This window comes from Notechis scutatus, chromosome Z, assembly GCF_049901735.1.
Source record: "Notechis scutatus isolate UNSWTSFEM ecotype Mainland chromosome Z, rNotScu1.2, whole genome shotgun sequence".
NCBI lineage: Eukaryota > Metazoa > Chordata > Lepidosauria > Squamata > Elapidae > Notechis > Notechis scutatus.
Window position 1 is genome coordinate 71,757,004 of NC_142025.1, and position 18,341 is coordinate 71,775,344.

The 18,341-nt window shown below is 38.0% G+C and overlaps 1 protein-coding gene across 1 annotated transcript in view; it reads left to right on the forward strand.

Annotated features, from left to right (window-relative positions):
• Positions 1 to 6,887: 6,887 nt before the first annotated feature.
• Positions 6,888 to 18,341, forward strand: part of STK17A (serine/threonine kinase 17a) — a 31,460-nt gene continuing 20,006 nt past the window's right edge. The window contains exon 1 of the mRNA XM_026682834.2: positions 6,888 to 7,252. Within this exon, the coding sequence (XP_026538619.1) occupies positions 7,086 to 7,252 (167 nt within the window). The 5' untranslated portion in view covers positions 6,888 to 7,085. The remainder of the gene's footprint in view (positions 7,253 to 18,341) is intronic.

Genomic DNA, 18,341 nt, shown 5'->3' on the forward strand with positions numbered 1-18,341 from the left:
TCCCAGTTTCATCCGGTATCTTAGGTAAGTTGGCATTTTGTAGGTACTGTTTAATTTTCCCCTCATCAAGATCCTCCTGCTTATATAATTGTGCATAAAAGTCTCGAATAATTCTCTTTTTCTCCTTATTACCATAACAGACTTGACCTTGTTCATCCATTAATTGTAGTATTTTCTTGGATTCTTTCTCTTTTCTCAATTTATATGCTAACCATCTACCTGGCCTATTTGCATCTTCAAAGTAGTTCTGTTTAGCGCTTCTAATTTTTTGGGCCAATTCTTCTTTCTCTGTTTGGTCCATTTTATGTTTAATTATGTCCATTTTAAGTTTAATATCTTTTTTCTGCGGTGTTCTCTGTAATTCTTTTTCCAATTTTTTATAATCCTCTTCTAAACTTTTAATCATTTGCCTCTTTCTAATATTCTTTTTCTTTGTATAATCCATTATCAATCCTCTTGCATAAGCCTTCATTGTGTCCCAAACATTCTGTAATGAAGTATCTTCTTTTCTGTTCTCATTAAAGAAGAAGGCCAGTTCTTTTTCCATCCATTGTATAAAATCTTTTTCCTTTAAAATAGTATTATTTAATGTCCATCTAGATCTTCTTTTTTGTCCTTTCCATTTAATTGTCAATGGATTATGGTCTGCCCATGTACTTGTTTCGATATTTATTTCTTGAATATTAGATAATAATTCTGTTGACGTCCAAATCATATCTATTCTGGACCATGATAGATGTCTATTCGAATAAAAAGTGTATTGTTGAATCTTAGTATTTCTTTCCCTCCATATATCTTTTAAATTTAGTTCTTCTATCATTTCGAAAAAAGTTTTAGGGAGGGTCCTCCTATTTTGTCGTACTGTTTTTGCTGAATAGTCCAGTTCATTGTCTACAATTCCATTAAAATCTCCCATTATAAATAAGTTAGCATAGTCCAATTCAATTATTTTCATATGTAATTTTTTGTAAAATCCTTTTTGTTTATCATTCGGGGCATAGATTGCAACCAAGAGTATTTTTGTATTATTATCCACTATTTCAACCATTAGTACTCTTCCTTCTTCATCCTTATAGATCAATTTTGCTGGAATGGTTTCTTTAATATACAAAACCACGCCTCTTTTCTTACAATGTGTCAAAGAAGTAAACATTTTCCCTATCTTCGGTCGAACCAATAATTGTTGATGTTGTTCTTTAATATGTACTTCTTGTAAACAAACTATGTCAAATTTTAATTTCTCTATTTTATGAAAAGTTTTCCTTCTTTTAATAGCTGAATTCAGTCCATTTATATTCAAAAGAAATCAATTTTTCCCCTCCATGATTATGATTTATATTTAGGTCTAACCGCTCTCGTTGATCTTACTTCACGTTGTTCTTTAGTCTCCGCTTGTCCACCTACTGCACCTTCTTCTTTTCCCATTTCTTGAAATTCGGTTGGGGTGATCTCTTTTTCTATCTCTGTTTCTCTTCTTTTAAGAAATTCATTGTAAAACGCTTCTGCTTCGTCAATTGAGTCAATTTTGTATCTCTGGTCTTTCCATGTAACCATTAATCCTTCTGGAATCAACCATCTGTAGTTCACCTCCTTTTCCAGTAATATTTTAGTCAGAAATCGATATTCTCTTCTCATCTCTCTAACTTTTCTGGGAACTTGTTTTAAAACCAAAATCTCTTTATCTTTATATTTCAATGTCTTCTCTCTTGCCACTTGTAATATCTGTGTTTTAATAGATTTTTTAGTAAATCTGATATGAACTTCTCTTGGTAACTTATTCCTCGACGCATATCTTGTAAAAACTCGGTATATCTCATCTATTCCATCCATCATCTTTTCATCTGTTATTCCCAGTGTTTCAGCCAAGATTTCTATCATTACTGCAGCAAGATCTTGTCCTTTTTCTTCCTCTATATTTTGAAATCTGAGATAATATTCTGATCTGTCCATCTCCAACTTCAACATCTCATTCTTACTTTGTTCAAGCACGGTTACTCTGTCATCAATATTTTCAATTTTCTCATCTCTTTGGTTGTCTTTCTCTTCCATTTTTTGCAATTTCTCATCTCTTTGGTTATCCTTCTCTTCCATTCTTTGTAGTCTCTCATCATATTTCACCATCATTTGTTGGATGCTCTCAATTTTTTGTTCAATGCTCCCTGTACTCATTTTGAGTTCTTGAATTCCTTGTATAACCGTCGTTAAGTCTGTTTGTGCTTTATCTTGCTTCGCCATTATTGAAAGTCGTCCTCCAATTGATGGTGAGGCAGGAGCAGAAGTTGAGGTGCCAGAAGGTAGAATTTTCTTACTCATTTGAATAATTCAGAATCTTCCCACTCTTTAATCCAGTTAGCAGAGTGGTAATTGTAATCCAATTAGGGAAAGGAAAAACGAAAAAAAAAAAAAGAATAACCAGTAAAAAATAAAAAGCCCAAAATTCAAAAAGAAAAAGGTTTCAAAAAGAAAAAGAGATTTCTTCAGGTTCTTCTAAACCTTAATCCTCAGTTACGATAGTCAAACAAGAGGAAAAAAAAAAAGAGTAAAACCCAGTAATATTAAAATAATAATAATAATAATAATAAAGGAAAAAGAGAAAAATTCTTCAGGTTCTTCACACCCTAATCCAATTGCGAGGTCTCCAAACAATAAAACATAGCCATAAAAGGGAAATATATATATAAGTGGAAAAAACAAGAATCCCCCAAGGAAAAAAAAAAGGAGAAAGGAAAAAAATATTTTGAGGCTTTCCTTTAGAAAAGAAATAAATAAAAAATAGTAATAATGATGAGCGAATATGTAAGATTATTACAAAATGCTATGGGGTTGAGGAGGAGGGGTAAAAGCTAGCAACCAATAAAACAAAAAGCACACTGCCTTTTATTTAAACGTCCAAGGCTCTTATTATGGCAAGCTTGAAGCCAGACTTCACATATTCAGTTGATTGTAGAAACCCCAAGGGACACCTGTGGAAATGTTTTTCAGATTTCTTCCCTCTATCTTATCAACTCCGTGTCCTTGGGAAAAAGTTTCTCACAGTTCTCACAGCTTCAAATAAAATTTCTTCAAGCCTCTAGTTGGCAGTGTTACAAAGTTACAAAGTTTCTCTGCTCCACTCCCCTTCTTCCCTCCAAAAAGAAAAGAAAAGCCCAATAAAAATAATAATAATTATACAAAAAGAAAAAAAAAAGATTACTAAAGGGAGCCTCTATTAAAAATATAAACAGTCAGACCAAAGAAAATGGATAAATATAAAGGGAAAACCAGTCTGGTTACCATTACTGATCACAATAAAAGTTCATTGGAAAGAAAAAAAAAAAAGGTAAAAAGCCAAGCCTCATTTTGACAGCTCTAAAAAAAATCGCCACTAAATCTACCTTATCGAGTTCTGTCAAAAATCTTACAGATTTCTTCTTCTTCTAGAGTGAGCTTAAGTTCCAAATAATTAAAATAAAATCTCACCAGCCGATGCACTTTCTCTTTCTGTCTTCTCTTCCTTCCGGAGCTGTCCCTGCTTCAGCAGCTTAATGGCTGCCTCTCCGCCGCTGGTAAAGGGGCTTCTTCTGGATCTTCCAGGGACTTGCGGTGTCCCTGTGATCAACAGAACGCGCCCCTTACTATCACCGTCCCTACGGGACGGTTTAGGTCGTTGGGACCGACCAGGGCGAAGATCTCAGCTGTAATTTCAGAGCCCCGAAATTACAGCTGTAGCGCGGCAACGTGGCTCCGCCTTCTTCACGCTGCCGTCTTTCTTAAGTGGGGTGACTATGGGGGTTTCCCATTTCGCAAAATCTACTGGCTCTAATACCCCTTGCTTTAGTAATTTATCTAGCTCCATATCCAATTTGGGGCGGATAGCAAAGGGTACCCTACGAGGTTTCAGACGGATGGGAGTTGCCTGTGGGTCTACATTGAATGAAATAGGGGTACCAGAGTAACACCCCAAACCTTCGCTGAATACATCAGAATAGTCTCTGAATAGGGTATCTACTTCAGAGGTTGAAACAGTGTGGATACCAGTTATGCTGAGACCAAGAGCAGGGAACCAGTCTAATCCTAGCAAACTAGGGAGGGCACCATCTACCACTACTTAAGGCAAGTGGCCTTTAAAGTTTTTGAATTGGATTAAAAACTTGCCTTTCCCGAGGACTGGGATGGTCCTGCCTTGGTAATCACACAGAGTCAGGTGGCAGTTCAGGAGCTTCTTCTTAGACATCCTTGGAAGCATCTTCTTTAGAGTTTCCCAGGAGATGATGGAAAGTGCAGAGCCTGTGTCAACTTCCATCTTGCAGGGCTTACCTTCTAAAGAGACAAAAATACTTATTTTGTTAGAGCCTGTGGTAGTATGATCTGAGTGGTAACAGGTATAGCAGTCCTCAACTTGCCTTTGGAAAATAGGAGTAGGCTGAGGTCTTTGTGGAAAAGTTTTCCCAGCTTGGCAGACCCTAACTAGGTGGCCCTTTTTCTGACAGTTCAGGCAAATGGCATTCCTGAATCTGCAGGATGCCCTGAGATGGGTTCCCCCACAGCTTAGGCAAATGGGTTGCTGCCTGGAGGTAAAGTTGGTTTTTTGTCTTGGTTCTTCTGGAGGGGGCTTCTGTTGTCTGAGGCGGTTTACCTCGATTGGGTCCTCAGAACTCTCATCTAGGGAGACTTCATCAAAATGAATAGTTGAGCTGCCTTGTCTAATGGGGTTCCCCTGTATTTCTGCTGCTGACAGAGCAGATAGCTCAGCAGCTTGTGATTCCTCGATGGCTACAGCTAGGGTTAAGTCCTTTTTGGCTAGCAATCGTCTTTGAAGTCTCAGGTCCTTGACCCCACAGACAATTTGATCTAGGAGCATATCCTCTAGGTAATCCCTGAAGCCACATTGTAGGGCAGCTGACCGTAAGGCTGCCACATACTCACTAACTGACTCCCCCTCAGACTTCATTCTCCTCCTGAAAGCGTGTCTCCTAGCAATTTGGGATGGCTTAGGGGAGTAGTGACTGGAGAGGATCTCCTGTAACTCCTCCCAGGGGACAGCCCTAACAGAATGCGGAGCGACCAGCGCCGTGGCAGTGTCAAAAACCGTGGCTCCACAGAAGCTTAGGAAATAGGATTTCTTCCTATGATCTGTGGCGTCCGTGAGGTCTATCGCGTCCAGGAAGCAGATGAAGCAATTTCTATAAGATTCCCACGTCTCGACTGTCGGCTTGAAGGGTGGGAACACAGGATTCGAAGTCATCGTGTAGCGGCAGCGTCTATCTCCTCAGCTGGGGAGGTTTAAACTTCGCGCTCTCGAAGAGTGCCAGCGGCTGCGCCTGTCAGGCGGTGTCTGTCTCCTCAGCTGGGGAGGGTTTGAACTTTGCGCTCGCAGAGAGCGTCTGCAGCTGGGACAATCAGCTCGCGGTGGCTTTGGCTCTTTTTGTAGTGACTGAGCTCAGCTGTTTTTTGTCCGGTCACCTCTTATTTATATCCCACCCTCGTCGCCAGTGTTGCGGAGCGGCGGTAGATACGAGGCAGACACAGAGCTAACAGCGAAAAGGCTTTATTCATAACTCCTTTTCTTGCTTTCCTGAATTAAAGGATCCTTTTTCTGGCAGCTGGCTTATTTCTTCTGAGCATTGGAGACTGCTTCCCAGCTGGGAAACGAACTCAAGAAATTTATTCCAACACCTTTTAAAATTATAGTTCAACTCAGTTTGCATATAGACTGTCTCCCTCAGGTCAAAAGGAACCCTGCTGCAATCATCCTGCAAAAGGTTTCCAGTGTATTGTCCACTTCCTTGCATTGAATGGCTATTCTCCTTTGGTCACTGTACAGACAAGGCTGCTGCTTACACAACTGGACCCTGGATCCCAATTGCCTTCCTGGGATAAACTCATCCCCAGCACCTTTTCCTTAGCCTGTGTTCTCTCCCAAGGGATTATCAGTTTACCCTCTCCTGGCTCCTCAGTTTGTTTGCATCCTCTGAAGATGCATGGGTGAATTCACCCTGTGCTGTCAAGCGTGTTCTGTGGCTGAGTAGGATCAATCCAAGCCCTGGGGGTGGAGTGGGGGGTGGGGCGGATGCCATACTGCCATCTTGTCAAGCCCTTAAATCTGTTGCCTCCAAAGTCAGGCTTCCTGGGAAAAACTGAGTTTGCATGTTGCTGATAAGAATTTGAGAGATAATTTATGAGAGACATTTTGACCTTTGCAAAAGGACTTCTTTGCATCTCCCCCCAAAATACTAATCACCAAATAATTTGATCAAAGTAAAAAAAAAAACATTCATTAAAGGGGGGTGTTAAGTCTTTTTGTAGGTTACAGAAGCAAATGATACATTTAGTATATGTAATATGTCAGGAAGCAAGTCATACAATAAAATATATTAATTGCATGTCACACTTGAACAAGAGGAAACATTGATTCTGGATGAAGTTTCAACGGTGGTAAATTTGTGGATTACATTCTTTCCCAAATGGGTTGTTGTGTCTTTCTTAAAATTTGCAAGTATATTCAAGGACTTTCAGAATGCGATCTTTATTGTTTGGTGCTGAAATGACAAATTCTTGCGTATCAAAGGAAAGGTCCACGGAGAAAAGAACATGTTTTTCTGAAATTAATCTCCAATAGTTAGACTTTGGATAGTTTCCTCCAAAAATTCCTTCCCGGTTGAAGATTAGTTGCGTTTTTGTACACATGCATGTTGTGCAGTATGGTAGTTCGGTCTTCCGTGCAGCTGTCGAATTTTTTGGCACTACATCGCTAGGTGGCGATGTCTGGCCACCGGCCTGTAGTGTCAGTACGGTTACGGCTCCGACGTCACTCGCAGCACGTCCCGCCCTCCTTTTTCTTCCCTGCAGGTAAGGCGTTTGGGCGGTGTCAGTTGTAGCAAGGAGAGGAGGAGTCCGCGGGAGGGCGTGGCAATTGTTCGCGGTTCTCTGCTGTTGCTGTTGCTGTTGCTCTTCCCAGAGCTACTGTCACCTGCTCATCGCTGCTACTTCGAAAGTGAAACGCGAAGCGAGGCGGGTGCTTTGGCTTGGCAGCGAAAGGGAGGTAAAAGAAAAAGAGAAGCCGCGGGAGCTGCTCTCCTCGCCGCCTTCTCGGACTTTAACTAGCCATGAGTCCGGACCAAAAGCCGCCGCCGCCGCCGCCGCGGTCTTCCCGCAATAGCCAAGTGCCTTGTCCACAGCAGCGCAGCGGACTCCTGACTGAGATTCAGATGCCCCTTCTCACCGAGCCCTTCGAGGCCCGCTATACCCTCAGCCTCGGCCGCGAACTCGGCAGGTAAGTCGGGCAGGGGAGAGACGCGGACGATACGGAGGGCGCCCTTTTGCCTCCGCATTCTTTTTTTTTTTTTTCCGGAGATGTGCTGGGTTTGAGTCCAAATGACCATATGGCATTGGAGTCTTCTCGAGACGTAGCAAAAGCGGGGAGACCTCGAGAGAGGAATGAGAAAAAACGATGAGGGACGGGCAGTGGAAAAAGCGAGAAAAACCTTACAAAAAACCTACAAAAGTATTCGGGGAGACCAAAATTGTGCCTGGACCCAATCCCCTTTGGACACTAAGTGTGCTTTTCTTCAAACCACTAGCAACCCACATCTAATTTTTACACAACTTTTCCTCGGCTTTTCCTTACTGTCCCTAATTCAGCCTTGTGTCCAGGGCTGGAACACCCAAACTTAGGTGTTCTTTATCTTGAGAAGTCCGTAAAGGTGAACAAGGCATATACAAGGCTGTATATGCAGACAAGTATGTACTATAAATAGTTGCTGTGGTTTCCGGTGATAATATTTGCTAGTAAGTAAAGAAAATCTCACCAGTATTATGATCCCCGCTTAGCCTGGTTGATGCTCACTGGGGCTATGAGGATTATAGTCCAAATTAATCATTATCTAATTTATGCTCACTTTGCTACTCAAGCAAATAATCAGATTGCAAAGGAAATACATTCCAAATTGTTACAGAAATGTGGAATTGTCGTTTATGAGTGAGCCAAACAAATCAAACCTTTCCTTTTTAACTATTCTGGGTCATAATTTTGATGGAGCTGTGGGGAAATAAACAAGAGAGGATGGGAAACCCTTTCAGCATGTTTGTTTTCAATCTTTCATAAACCTAAATAGCTGAGAGTTGTTACTGTTTACATTGGCAATTTTATCTCTCCAACCCATATGAACAGTGTGAAATATAGAATAGGGTAAACTTGAGACTGGCCTATAAAAGTATCATAGATTCCATTCCTGAAAAAATCATCTTAAAGGAAATTCAGGTAATGAATTCTCTATGATACAATATGGATGCTTTTTTGTCAAAGTAACCATTTCATTTGTTTATCTGAAGTAAAATGCAGTGGGGCTCTCACAAACTTTTATATTTCTGTGATTGAGTGTAAAATATTAAGCATTTTTCAAGTAGAAAAATAAACTGTTATCTTTAGTCTTAAATGGAGATGATTTAAGTTTTATGTATAGAAAAAGGCATCATTCATATGTGATCTAATATAAAAAGATTGCTGTATATGGTATATTTTTCTGTCTTAACTGGATATTTCTGTCAGAGGCATCTCTAAAACTGTGATGTCAGAAACTATATCAGGATGATCAGGAACTTTTCTCTCATTTGCTTTAAATAATCAAGTCTAAGGTTATTTAGTGATTCAGACTTTGTTCAGGCCTTCAGCAGTTGTCTCGTCATTAATGCCTATGGACCCAAGACTCTTGTAAATTAAAGGGCTAAAGGTAAGAGACAAGCTTGAGAGGGTTTAATCTGAGTCAGAAGAAATAAATACAACCAGCATGGCATTTTAAAAATTTATTTGTTGGATCAAACTCTGGCTTTGGTTTGTTTAAATGTTATGTTTAATATAGCAACATTCTTTTTTTAAATTTATGAAGCTACTCATAGACAATATTTCTATGCATGGTTTTTTGTGTACAGAGGTTATTTAATTATATATGTATGTTCTAATAAAATACTTCATTTTATCTGATTTGCTAACTAATATGCTATTTTTGGATGTATTAAACGAACTTAAACTACTACTTAACAGAAAATGGCATAAATAAAAGCATAAATAAAGGTAAAATGATCTTTGATACTGGAAATGGCATACATAATGTAGCAAATTACAGTGATCATATATTTGAACTTCAAATGAATCTACAGTCAGTTTCATGGAACAACTTAAATTTTACAGAGCATACTTATTAAATTGCTGTACAATATTTAATATTCTTGTGGAAATTTAAGTGACAGTTCACAATTATATATACAATTGGAAAAATGATTTTTCTATACTCACAAAACTAGTCAGAGATTAGTGCAGATACAGCTTTCTTAGTCCTAGGGCACATGTGAAATTTTGAAAGCATATGGTAGACTTATTAAAACAACTGCCGAAATAGCCATTCAATATTTCATCATAGTACAATATCTAGGAAACCAGGATCTGTAAGAATATATCAGAATTAAATGGCTGGCTGACCTTCAGCTTCACATAAAGCTTGAGAACAGATTGACTTTATTTATTGGCCATGAAATGATCCTATTTTGCTATTAGAATTTTAACTTAATCTATACATTCATACATTATTTGTATGAGATAGATTTTAACATTATAGCAAGTAGGCATTCATGTTACAGTTATAGAAAAGTTAAAATTATATATAGAAAGATGACAATAAGTTGTTTTATTATACTGTAGTATAAGTAATTTTTACTATATTATAGTATATCTAAGTAATTGCCATTAGTATTGGTGAATAGGCTGAGTTCATATTGCACAAAATTGTAATGTATGTTTTCTTTCTTTTTTTATAATATTTTTTTTATTGTTTACAACTGTAAATATACAATGGGGCTGCTGTTTTGGCATTACATATACCATACACACAAAGATATTACTAAACCATTAACTTTCACATTATTGATACAGTATTTGCTTTTTGGTTCTATTCATTCTGTCTGTTTTTCCCCCAACCTTCCCTTTTTTTGTAGCCACTGATAAAACTTATACCATGTTTCATAGTAAGCTGATTCTTGAATTCTTTATTCTTCAATTTTAAGATTAACCTATCTGATTCTGCACAAGCCATTATTTTCTTTATTTGTCTTTGTGGTAATATGGTTTCATTTTTACAATACTGCACATATATCATTGCCACTGTCAAAACATGTATGATTAAATATGCTGTATCTTTCCTATACTCTTCTATCATTAGTCCCAGGAGAAATAATTCTGGTTTAAACAGGATATATTCTCCCACCATTTGTTCTACCCAAGTTTGTATCAATCTCCAGGATTTTTTTTTAAAATTTACATGTCCATCACATGTGGTAGAATGTACTTGACAGTTCCTTACATTTCCAGCATTCTGGGGATAAGTTTTTATACATTTTGGCAAGCCTTGCTGTATGGAGGTGCCATCTATAAAACATCTTGTAAAGGTTTTTCTTATAGGCTGTGGCCATTGTTAATTTCCTATTATTTGTCCAGAGATTCTCCCATTTAACCAGTTCAATATTGTGTCTAAATTTTTTTGCCCATGCCACCATTGTTTATTTGACATGTTCTTCTTCTAATTTGTATTCTAATAGATATTTATATAGCATTTTAATTCACTTGTCATCAGTCCCAATCAGCAGTTTATTCGATTTTGTTAAATCTTTGTTTAATGCCCCATGTTTTCTTATCCTGTGTATATCTCGTCTGTAAATAGGACCACCATTCCAAATTTACCCCTTGTGTTTTCAGTTCTAATCTAGTTCTCAGTTCTCCTTGTTCATTTAGTATGTCTCTTATTGGTGACAATTTTCTCCAAATTTATCAAATTTAGGTGTACTAGTGCTTCTAATGTGGAGATCCAAATAGGGGGTTTCCATATAACATTGACGAGAGTACTGAGCGTCTGTGAGCAAAGGTTTACTTCGAGCCCTGCAGCCATTGAGCCCTCTGGCAAGCAGTCTGTGACGACTGTGCTTGTGCACATTTTTACATCATATGTTTCACCCCAAATTCTTGTAATCTGAGGTGAGGTGAGCTTCCTGTCAGCCATTGAAATGCGTTGCAGAGCCCAATCTTGCCGTTTTGTTGACTTTCTTGGTCTTCCAGAGCGGAGCCTGTCATCAACTGAATCAGTTATTTGGTATTTTTCAACCACTCTGCTCACTGTGGTGCGATAGCATTTCACTCTCTTGGCTATTTCTGTACAGGAGTAATTCTCTTCGTGAAGCACAATGATGCAATGCCATTGTTCAGTACTGGTGAAAGCAAAGGCCTTCATCCTTGCCCGCAGCCAGAGCTAAATTAAATTTCTCGATGCTTTTCATGCCTATTTATAGTCAGAGAGTATGACAACGTTGATTGGCTCATAGATTTAGCCTCTGTGCATTTTGATTGGTCAGCCAAAGCTTGCTGCTGATTGGCTACTTTTGATCCTAACATTCTCAAAAATGCAAGCTGTGTTTGTTTTAACACATAAACTCACTCAAAAACTTTAAAAGACTTTGATTATGTTAATAAAAATTATGCACCTCAATCCGACTACAGAAATTTTTATCAAAGTACTAATTTTGTGTCTATGAGTGAAAAGTTGATTAAACATGTAAATACAGCTTAACACTGAAAGTGTGCAGGACTTTTTACACAGCTGTACATATTTCTACTTACTTTGAGGTCTTGTGCTTCTTGTTATTCTTGTCTCTCTCACTTCTTTGGGTTCTTCTTCTTTACTCTCTGGTTCAACTTCTTTTTCTTTTCCTCTCTCCTTTAGTTGGGGTTCCTTTTCTGCCCTTATCCTTGTTTCTTGGACCCTTGCCTCTAATACCTCTCTCTCTTCTTTTTCTTCCTCTTTGCCAAAAAGCTGGTTGTATAATTCTTCCACTTGTTCAACTGTATCTATTCTGAATCTCTTGCCTCTCCAAGTCACCAGAATGCTCTCTGGCATCAGCCACCTGAAGTTGATGTCATGTTTATTTAGCAATGATGTCAGAAATTGATATGATCATCCTAGTTCTATAATTCTTCTAGGTACCTGCTTTAAAACTGTCAGTTGCTTTCCTTTATATATTATCGGCTCGTCTCTTGTTCTGTTTAATATTTCATCCCTGATCGATTTTTTGACAAGCCTCACATGCAGTTCCTTTGGGAGGTTATTCCTTCTTGCGTAGTTCATTTGGATTCTGTATGTTTCATCTATCTCATTGGACATCTCATCTTTTTCTATACCTGATGCCTTTGCCATCAGATCTGCCATCAGATCTGGTAGGTCCTTTCCCTTTTCTTCTTTCATATTTTGAAACTGCAAGAAATGTGCCGCTTTCTCTGATTCCAACATGGGTAGTGTCAATTCCAGTTCTTATTTCCCTGCATCAGTTTCACACTCAGCTTATCCACTCTTTTCTCTTCCTTCACCATTCTGTCTTCTGTCTCTTGCAACTTCTATTCATTTTTGAAAATCTGTTCTTAAAAGTTTTCAAATTTTTCATCCATCTTTATTTTTTCTTTTAGTTCCCAGGTGTCATTTCTCACTTTTCCTGTTTCCTTTTTCCAACTCATCATGATTTCTAACCATTGTTTCCTGCATTGATTGCAGCATGGCCTGAAGGTCTTTAAATGAGTTGGACCTCTCTTTGTGTAACATATCCTCAATTGATCTTTGATTTGTGGGGGTAGAGGTTGTGGAAAAAGTGTGGGATGGTGGCTTCTTCCCTGTCCCTATCCTGGTCAGAACTCAGCTGTGCCTCCGTGGAGCTCTCTGCTCACACAGCCATTTGCGCTGACAGCTAGCCCTGCCTTCCCAATTGTAACGTACGTTTTCAATGGTGAGTATAGAATTAGATATTGTGATTTATTAGTTATAATTTATAGCTTGATATTTAATAATTACCATAGTGTGACATCTTAAATGTATGGGTTAGTTTTGATGATTTATAATATCAACATTAGAAGTATTTAAATCTAAAATAGCAAGAATTTCATTGATTAGTAAATTGAAAGTACATTGCTTTTACTTCTTTACAAATAAATTGAATGGAAACTCTGTTACTGATAATTTCAAACAAACTTAATATTGCAGTAACAACAAAATAAAACATTAATATGTCAGTTTTCCAGATGGAAGTAGAGGTAATAAAAATGACACATTATTTCACAACTTGAATTTGGTACAATTTGAAAGGGAAAAATAAATAAATAAATAATAGAAAGAAAGAAAGAAAGAAAAGAAAGAAAGAAAGAAAGAAAGAAAGAAAGAAAGAAAGAAAGAAAGAAAGAAAGAAGAAAGAAAAAAGAAAGAAAGAAAGAAAGAAAGGAGAAAATTGAATTAAAGTTATTCTTACTATTAATATACAAACCATAGTCACTTACAGAAAATATACAGTGCTCAGTTAAAAAAAAGATTTTATATTCCAGATTCAAAGATGTTTTAAAGTTATAAATCTGAAGCATATAAATTTAATAAATACATAGATATATCTGTATTTTAATTACAGTTTTGCAAAACTACATTCCTCAGTTAAATAGCTATATATTACATTGTGATAAAGTATACTGCAGTTGTTAAACTTAGGGTTCCACCCATACCTATGGAAGCTCATTTTAAACCTATGTTTGTCTTTCATAGGATTGTTCTAGGGAAAATATATATAAGCTCATACCAATTCCCAAAGTACACCAAATGTTAATACAATTATTCAAATCACTTTTTTAAGTTTGTGTTTTTATGGAGAAATTTTGTTTTTGCAAATAGCAATAGCCCTTACACTTATATACCACTTTATAATGCTTTACAACCCTATCTAAGTGGTTTGCAGAGTCAGTATATTGCCCCCAACAATCTAGGTCCTCATTTTACCCAGCTTGGAAGGATGGAAAGCTGAGTCAACCTTGAGCCTGGTGGGATTTGAACAGCCAATAGTCAGCAGAAGTGGCCTGCATTTCAGCACTCTAACCACTGCACCACCGAGGCTAAATGAGGAAAATTATCTTTAAATGTTTTTAGTTTCAGTTTTTTAAATTCATAGTTAATCATCTTATATTAATTCATATCTGATTTGCAGAGTTTTAATAAAATAAAGCCTGAGTGAATACTCCCTTTGAAAATGCAGTAAATTGAGGATTCCTGGGACATCGTTTAAAAGGAATATTATATTATAGCAGCTGCTCTATAACATGTTTTTCATTTATATAATACCATGATCCCAAATTGTTAAAAAATTAAATGGGTAGTTATGTTAAATACACAGCTAATAACAAAAGTAATGAAGCCTGTATGAAAGGAAAGTGAGAGTCTGGCATAAATAGATTTTGTTGAGAAAACAAGGAGATGTACAGCACTGCTTGCAAAATACTGGTAAAAAATGTGTATTAAAACTATCATCATATAAATCTGAAATTTTTGAAATGATTTGCCACAAGGCTCTGTATTTTATTTTTACAGTATTTTTTAAATTTTTGATTGCTTCTTCCTGGACATAATATAAAATTTTTCTTTTACTTGCATGATAGCTATATTTTGTGTGTTATCTGAGTTAGATAATACATTATTGTGGATGCATTTAATCCTCAGCAAATAGATTGCAGGTTAATTGTTTGATTAATAGATACATTTGTATTTATTTTATGGTATTTATGAATCCATTATATATGGATACATATAATGTATGTATTGGTATATAGATAGGCTTTGCTTAACAACCATTTGTTCACCAACTGTTCAGAATGGTGCTGAAACCAGCGCCTGAACTTATGGTTGTTACAGTCACTCCCAATTTTCACTTACGACAAATTGCCAAGCACTCTGCAATTATCTGATCATCATATACAATCTTCCCTACTGACTTCCCCAGAAAAAAGTCAATAGGAAGCCGGCAGGGAAGATTGCAAGCAATTACCACCTGGCTAACTCCTGGGCTGACTGAAAAAAGTCCATTCCAAAATCCAAGCTTGGATTTTGGGGCATATCTTTTTCAGCCAGCTTCTCTGAGAACAAAAATGCTGCTTGCCAGATATAGATTGGAGTAGAGCAGTGGTGGCGAACTATGGCACACATGCCAGAGGTGGCACTCGGAGCCCTCTTTATGGGCACGTGCACCGTTGCTTCAGCACAGAGTTTGCCAATTGGGGCAGCCCCAGTGGGATCAGGCATCTAGCAGGGCAGCCTAGGGGGCGGGGTCCTCTCCCTGGCAGAAAGTGAGGGGGAAAGAAGAGCCTGATGGAGAGCTGCAGAAGTGGAGACCGATTCCAATCCCCTTCTTGAGCCCTCTACCCCTGGAGAAAAGAAACAAGGAAAGACTAACATGAAAACTCGGTTAGAAAGAACTGGAGCCTTTCTCTGCAGCGGACACTGGCACCAAGGTTGCAGGCCCGTCAGGCAGTGCTGTAGAAAGCCCTTGCTTGGCCAGATCCTGAATTAACTGTCTTAATTTGGCTACTGTGGTAAAGTCACCCCTTGAATCTTGATTTAATTTATAAATACAACTATAAGCAAATCAGTTATGCAAACTACACCTAGAGTAATTTTACTGCCTTTCTTTTGCCCAGGTATTTTTCAGGATTTACAATACATGCATTCAATGTCTATAGTCCAGAGCATAAATACATGTATGTTGAACAGAGTTGAAAGGGACTTTGGAGATCTTCTAGTCCAGCCCCTGCTCAGGCAGGAAAACTGAGGATGGCAAACTCTGAGTAGAGGTCTTGGGAAAGGTGTCAGAAAAACAAAATAACACTTAGAAGGGGCCTTGGGGGGAACCCTATACCATTTCAGAGAAATGGCTGCCCAGTCTTTTCTTAAAAACTTCCAGTGATTGAGCATCCAGAATTTCTGGAGACAAGCAGGTCTACTGGTTCTCCTTAGTTTTAGGTTGCTTCTGTTTGTTCAGTTTCCATACATTGCTTCTTGTTTGCCTTCTAGTGCTTTGGAAAATACACTGCCCCCCCGTCTATAAATACATTGAAGCTGGGAGTGGAAGGGCCAGGCAAGGCACACCTTGACATGAGTGACATTGAGTTGGCCACGCCCACACAGTCACATGGCCACCAAGCATGCCCACCCAGACATATGACTACCAAGCCACACCCACAGAACCAGTAGTAAAAAAATTTGAATCCCACCACTGCTACCAATGATAATTGAAGTTTCCCCCATGTTTCCAAATATTTCTTTCTTTGTTGCATTGGCTTATTATAGTTATCCTCCTTTATTGATGAGCATCTTGCTATCAGCCATATTCCTAAATATTTAACTTTTTTTGTGATTTGCAATTCAGTTTTCTCTTCCAATTCTCTTTTCTGATTATCTCTGAGATTTTTAACTAATATCTTTGGTAATATCTTTAATGAATATCTTATCTTTGTTAATTTTGAGGCCTGCTACTTTGCCAAATATTTCTATTTTTTTAATAGTATCATTCCCAAATCAATCGGGTCTTCTATAAAGAATACCAAGTCATCTGTGAATGCCTGCATTTTATATTCTTCATTTTTATCTTGCTTCCTGTTTTTTTGTCTAATCTGCACTAATAAGACTTCTATTGAAAGGATAAAAATTAGAGGTGACAACGGATATCCCTATTTTATTCCCTCAGTTATGTTGAACCTTTCTGTAAAATCACCATTTATTATCATACTAGCCTTCTGCATGGAATATACTGCTGCTATCATTCTTTCAAAATTTGGCCCAAAATTCATGTCTTTTGTTTGTTGAATAAAGAAGTCCCAAATCAAATTATTGAAGGCTTTTTGCGCATCTAAGAAAATCAGTGCCACTTGTTTCTCTGGGTGTGCTTCATAGTATTCTAGTACATTTGTTACTATCATAGTATTATTTCTAATTTGCTTTTCAGTAGAAATCCATTTTGGTCTATATGTATTATTTTGTTTAATAGCTTTTTCATTCTTTCTGACACTGTTGTCATAAATATTTTATAGTCGGCATCTAGCAACGAAATAGGACTGCAATTTTGGATTTGTTGGTGGTCAGTATCTTCTTTGCGTATTAGGGTAATTTAGCCTCAGCCCACAGTTTCAGCAGTTTTGCTTCTAGCAATACCTCATTATATACTTCCAACATCGAAGGTTCCATTATTTCATACATGGTCTTATAAAGTTTCCCGGGGTTTTATTACTTTTCTGCTTGTACACTGCTTTTTTCAGTCCTGTGTGGGTTATTTCTTGTTCAAGATTTCTCTTCTATCTTCTGTTACTGGAGGTTGTTAGGAATAACATAGGTTACCTAACGTAGTTTGGGTAAAATAATATATATAAACTATGATAGTGAGTTTAAGTGTGTGTCACTTTAACTGTAAAGCATGTAATTTTGGGTGAGGCTGTAAATCGCCATAAGAGGGAGCAAGAGAACTTGATTGATTGCTGGCTTACTGGTTTGCTTGCTGACGATGATGGATTGTTAACTGCGTGTTCTTTGCTGTTGCTGAAGGAAGAAAAGAAGTTTTTACTTCTTCATATCTCTACTGCGAAGAGATATATTACTGGACTGATATTTGTAAGTTTAATGACCTCTTTTTCGACACTGGACTTTGCAACTGATTAATCCCTGGACGGACTGAACTAATGTATGATATATGGACTGTTTGACTATGCTATAAATCTTACTGGAATAAACTATTTAACTAGCACGGTGTATCTGTTTTACTGAGTGTAAGCTACAACAACGTTTATCTCACATATTTGCCTGCCTGCCTGACTTCCGTGCAGGTTCTGCTAGGGTGTATATCCCTAACAAAGGTAAACCTTTCTCTTTTAGATTTTGATAAATCTTCTCCTTCTCTATTTATCCTGTCTATACAAGTCTTCCATCCAAAGCTGCTTCTGCTTCACAGCCGAGTTTCAGCTGTCAAGCCTATAATTAACTTTGCGGCTTAGTGGCTTGTGTTTTAAAGGCTCAGGCTGCTGCAAAGACTCAGCCTGCATTAGCAGCCTTTGTTTTTGGACTGCCTGATTGAGAATAGGAATGAGTGTGTGTGCTGGCTATCCCAGTCCATTAGTCCTGCCACCACAGCTCAACTGTTCGCAGCAGCAGCAGTCAGTAAGCAGAGCATGGTCGCATCGCCCTGCTGAAATAAGGCTGATAAGATGGCTGAACAACTCCTGTCAGCAGACAGTATGGTAGACCAGGGAACTTCTACTTTGGCTCAGCCTAGGAAGACCAGCTCCAGAAGAGCTAGGTCAGCTAGCCAAGGTGCTGCTGAAAAGAACAAAGTGAAGGCCATCTACTCCAGGAAGCCTTCAAGGGCTAAGAGAAGGATGCCAACAGGAGACAGAAGGCTCTGGAGAAGCAACTCTCCAGAGCTGAGAAGAGAGCTTAGCAGCAAAATATTTCCCTCCCTCCTCAGACAGCAACTGCCATCTC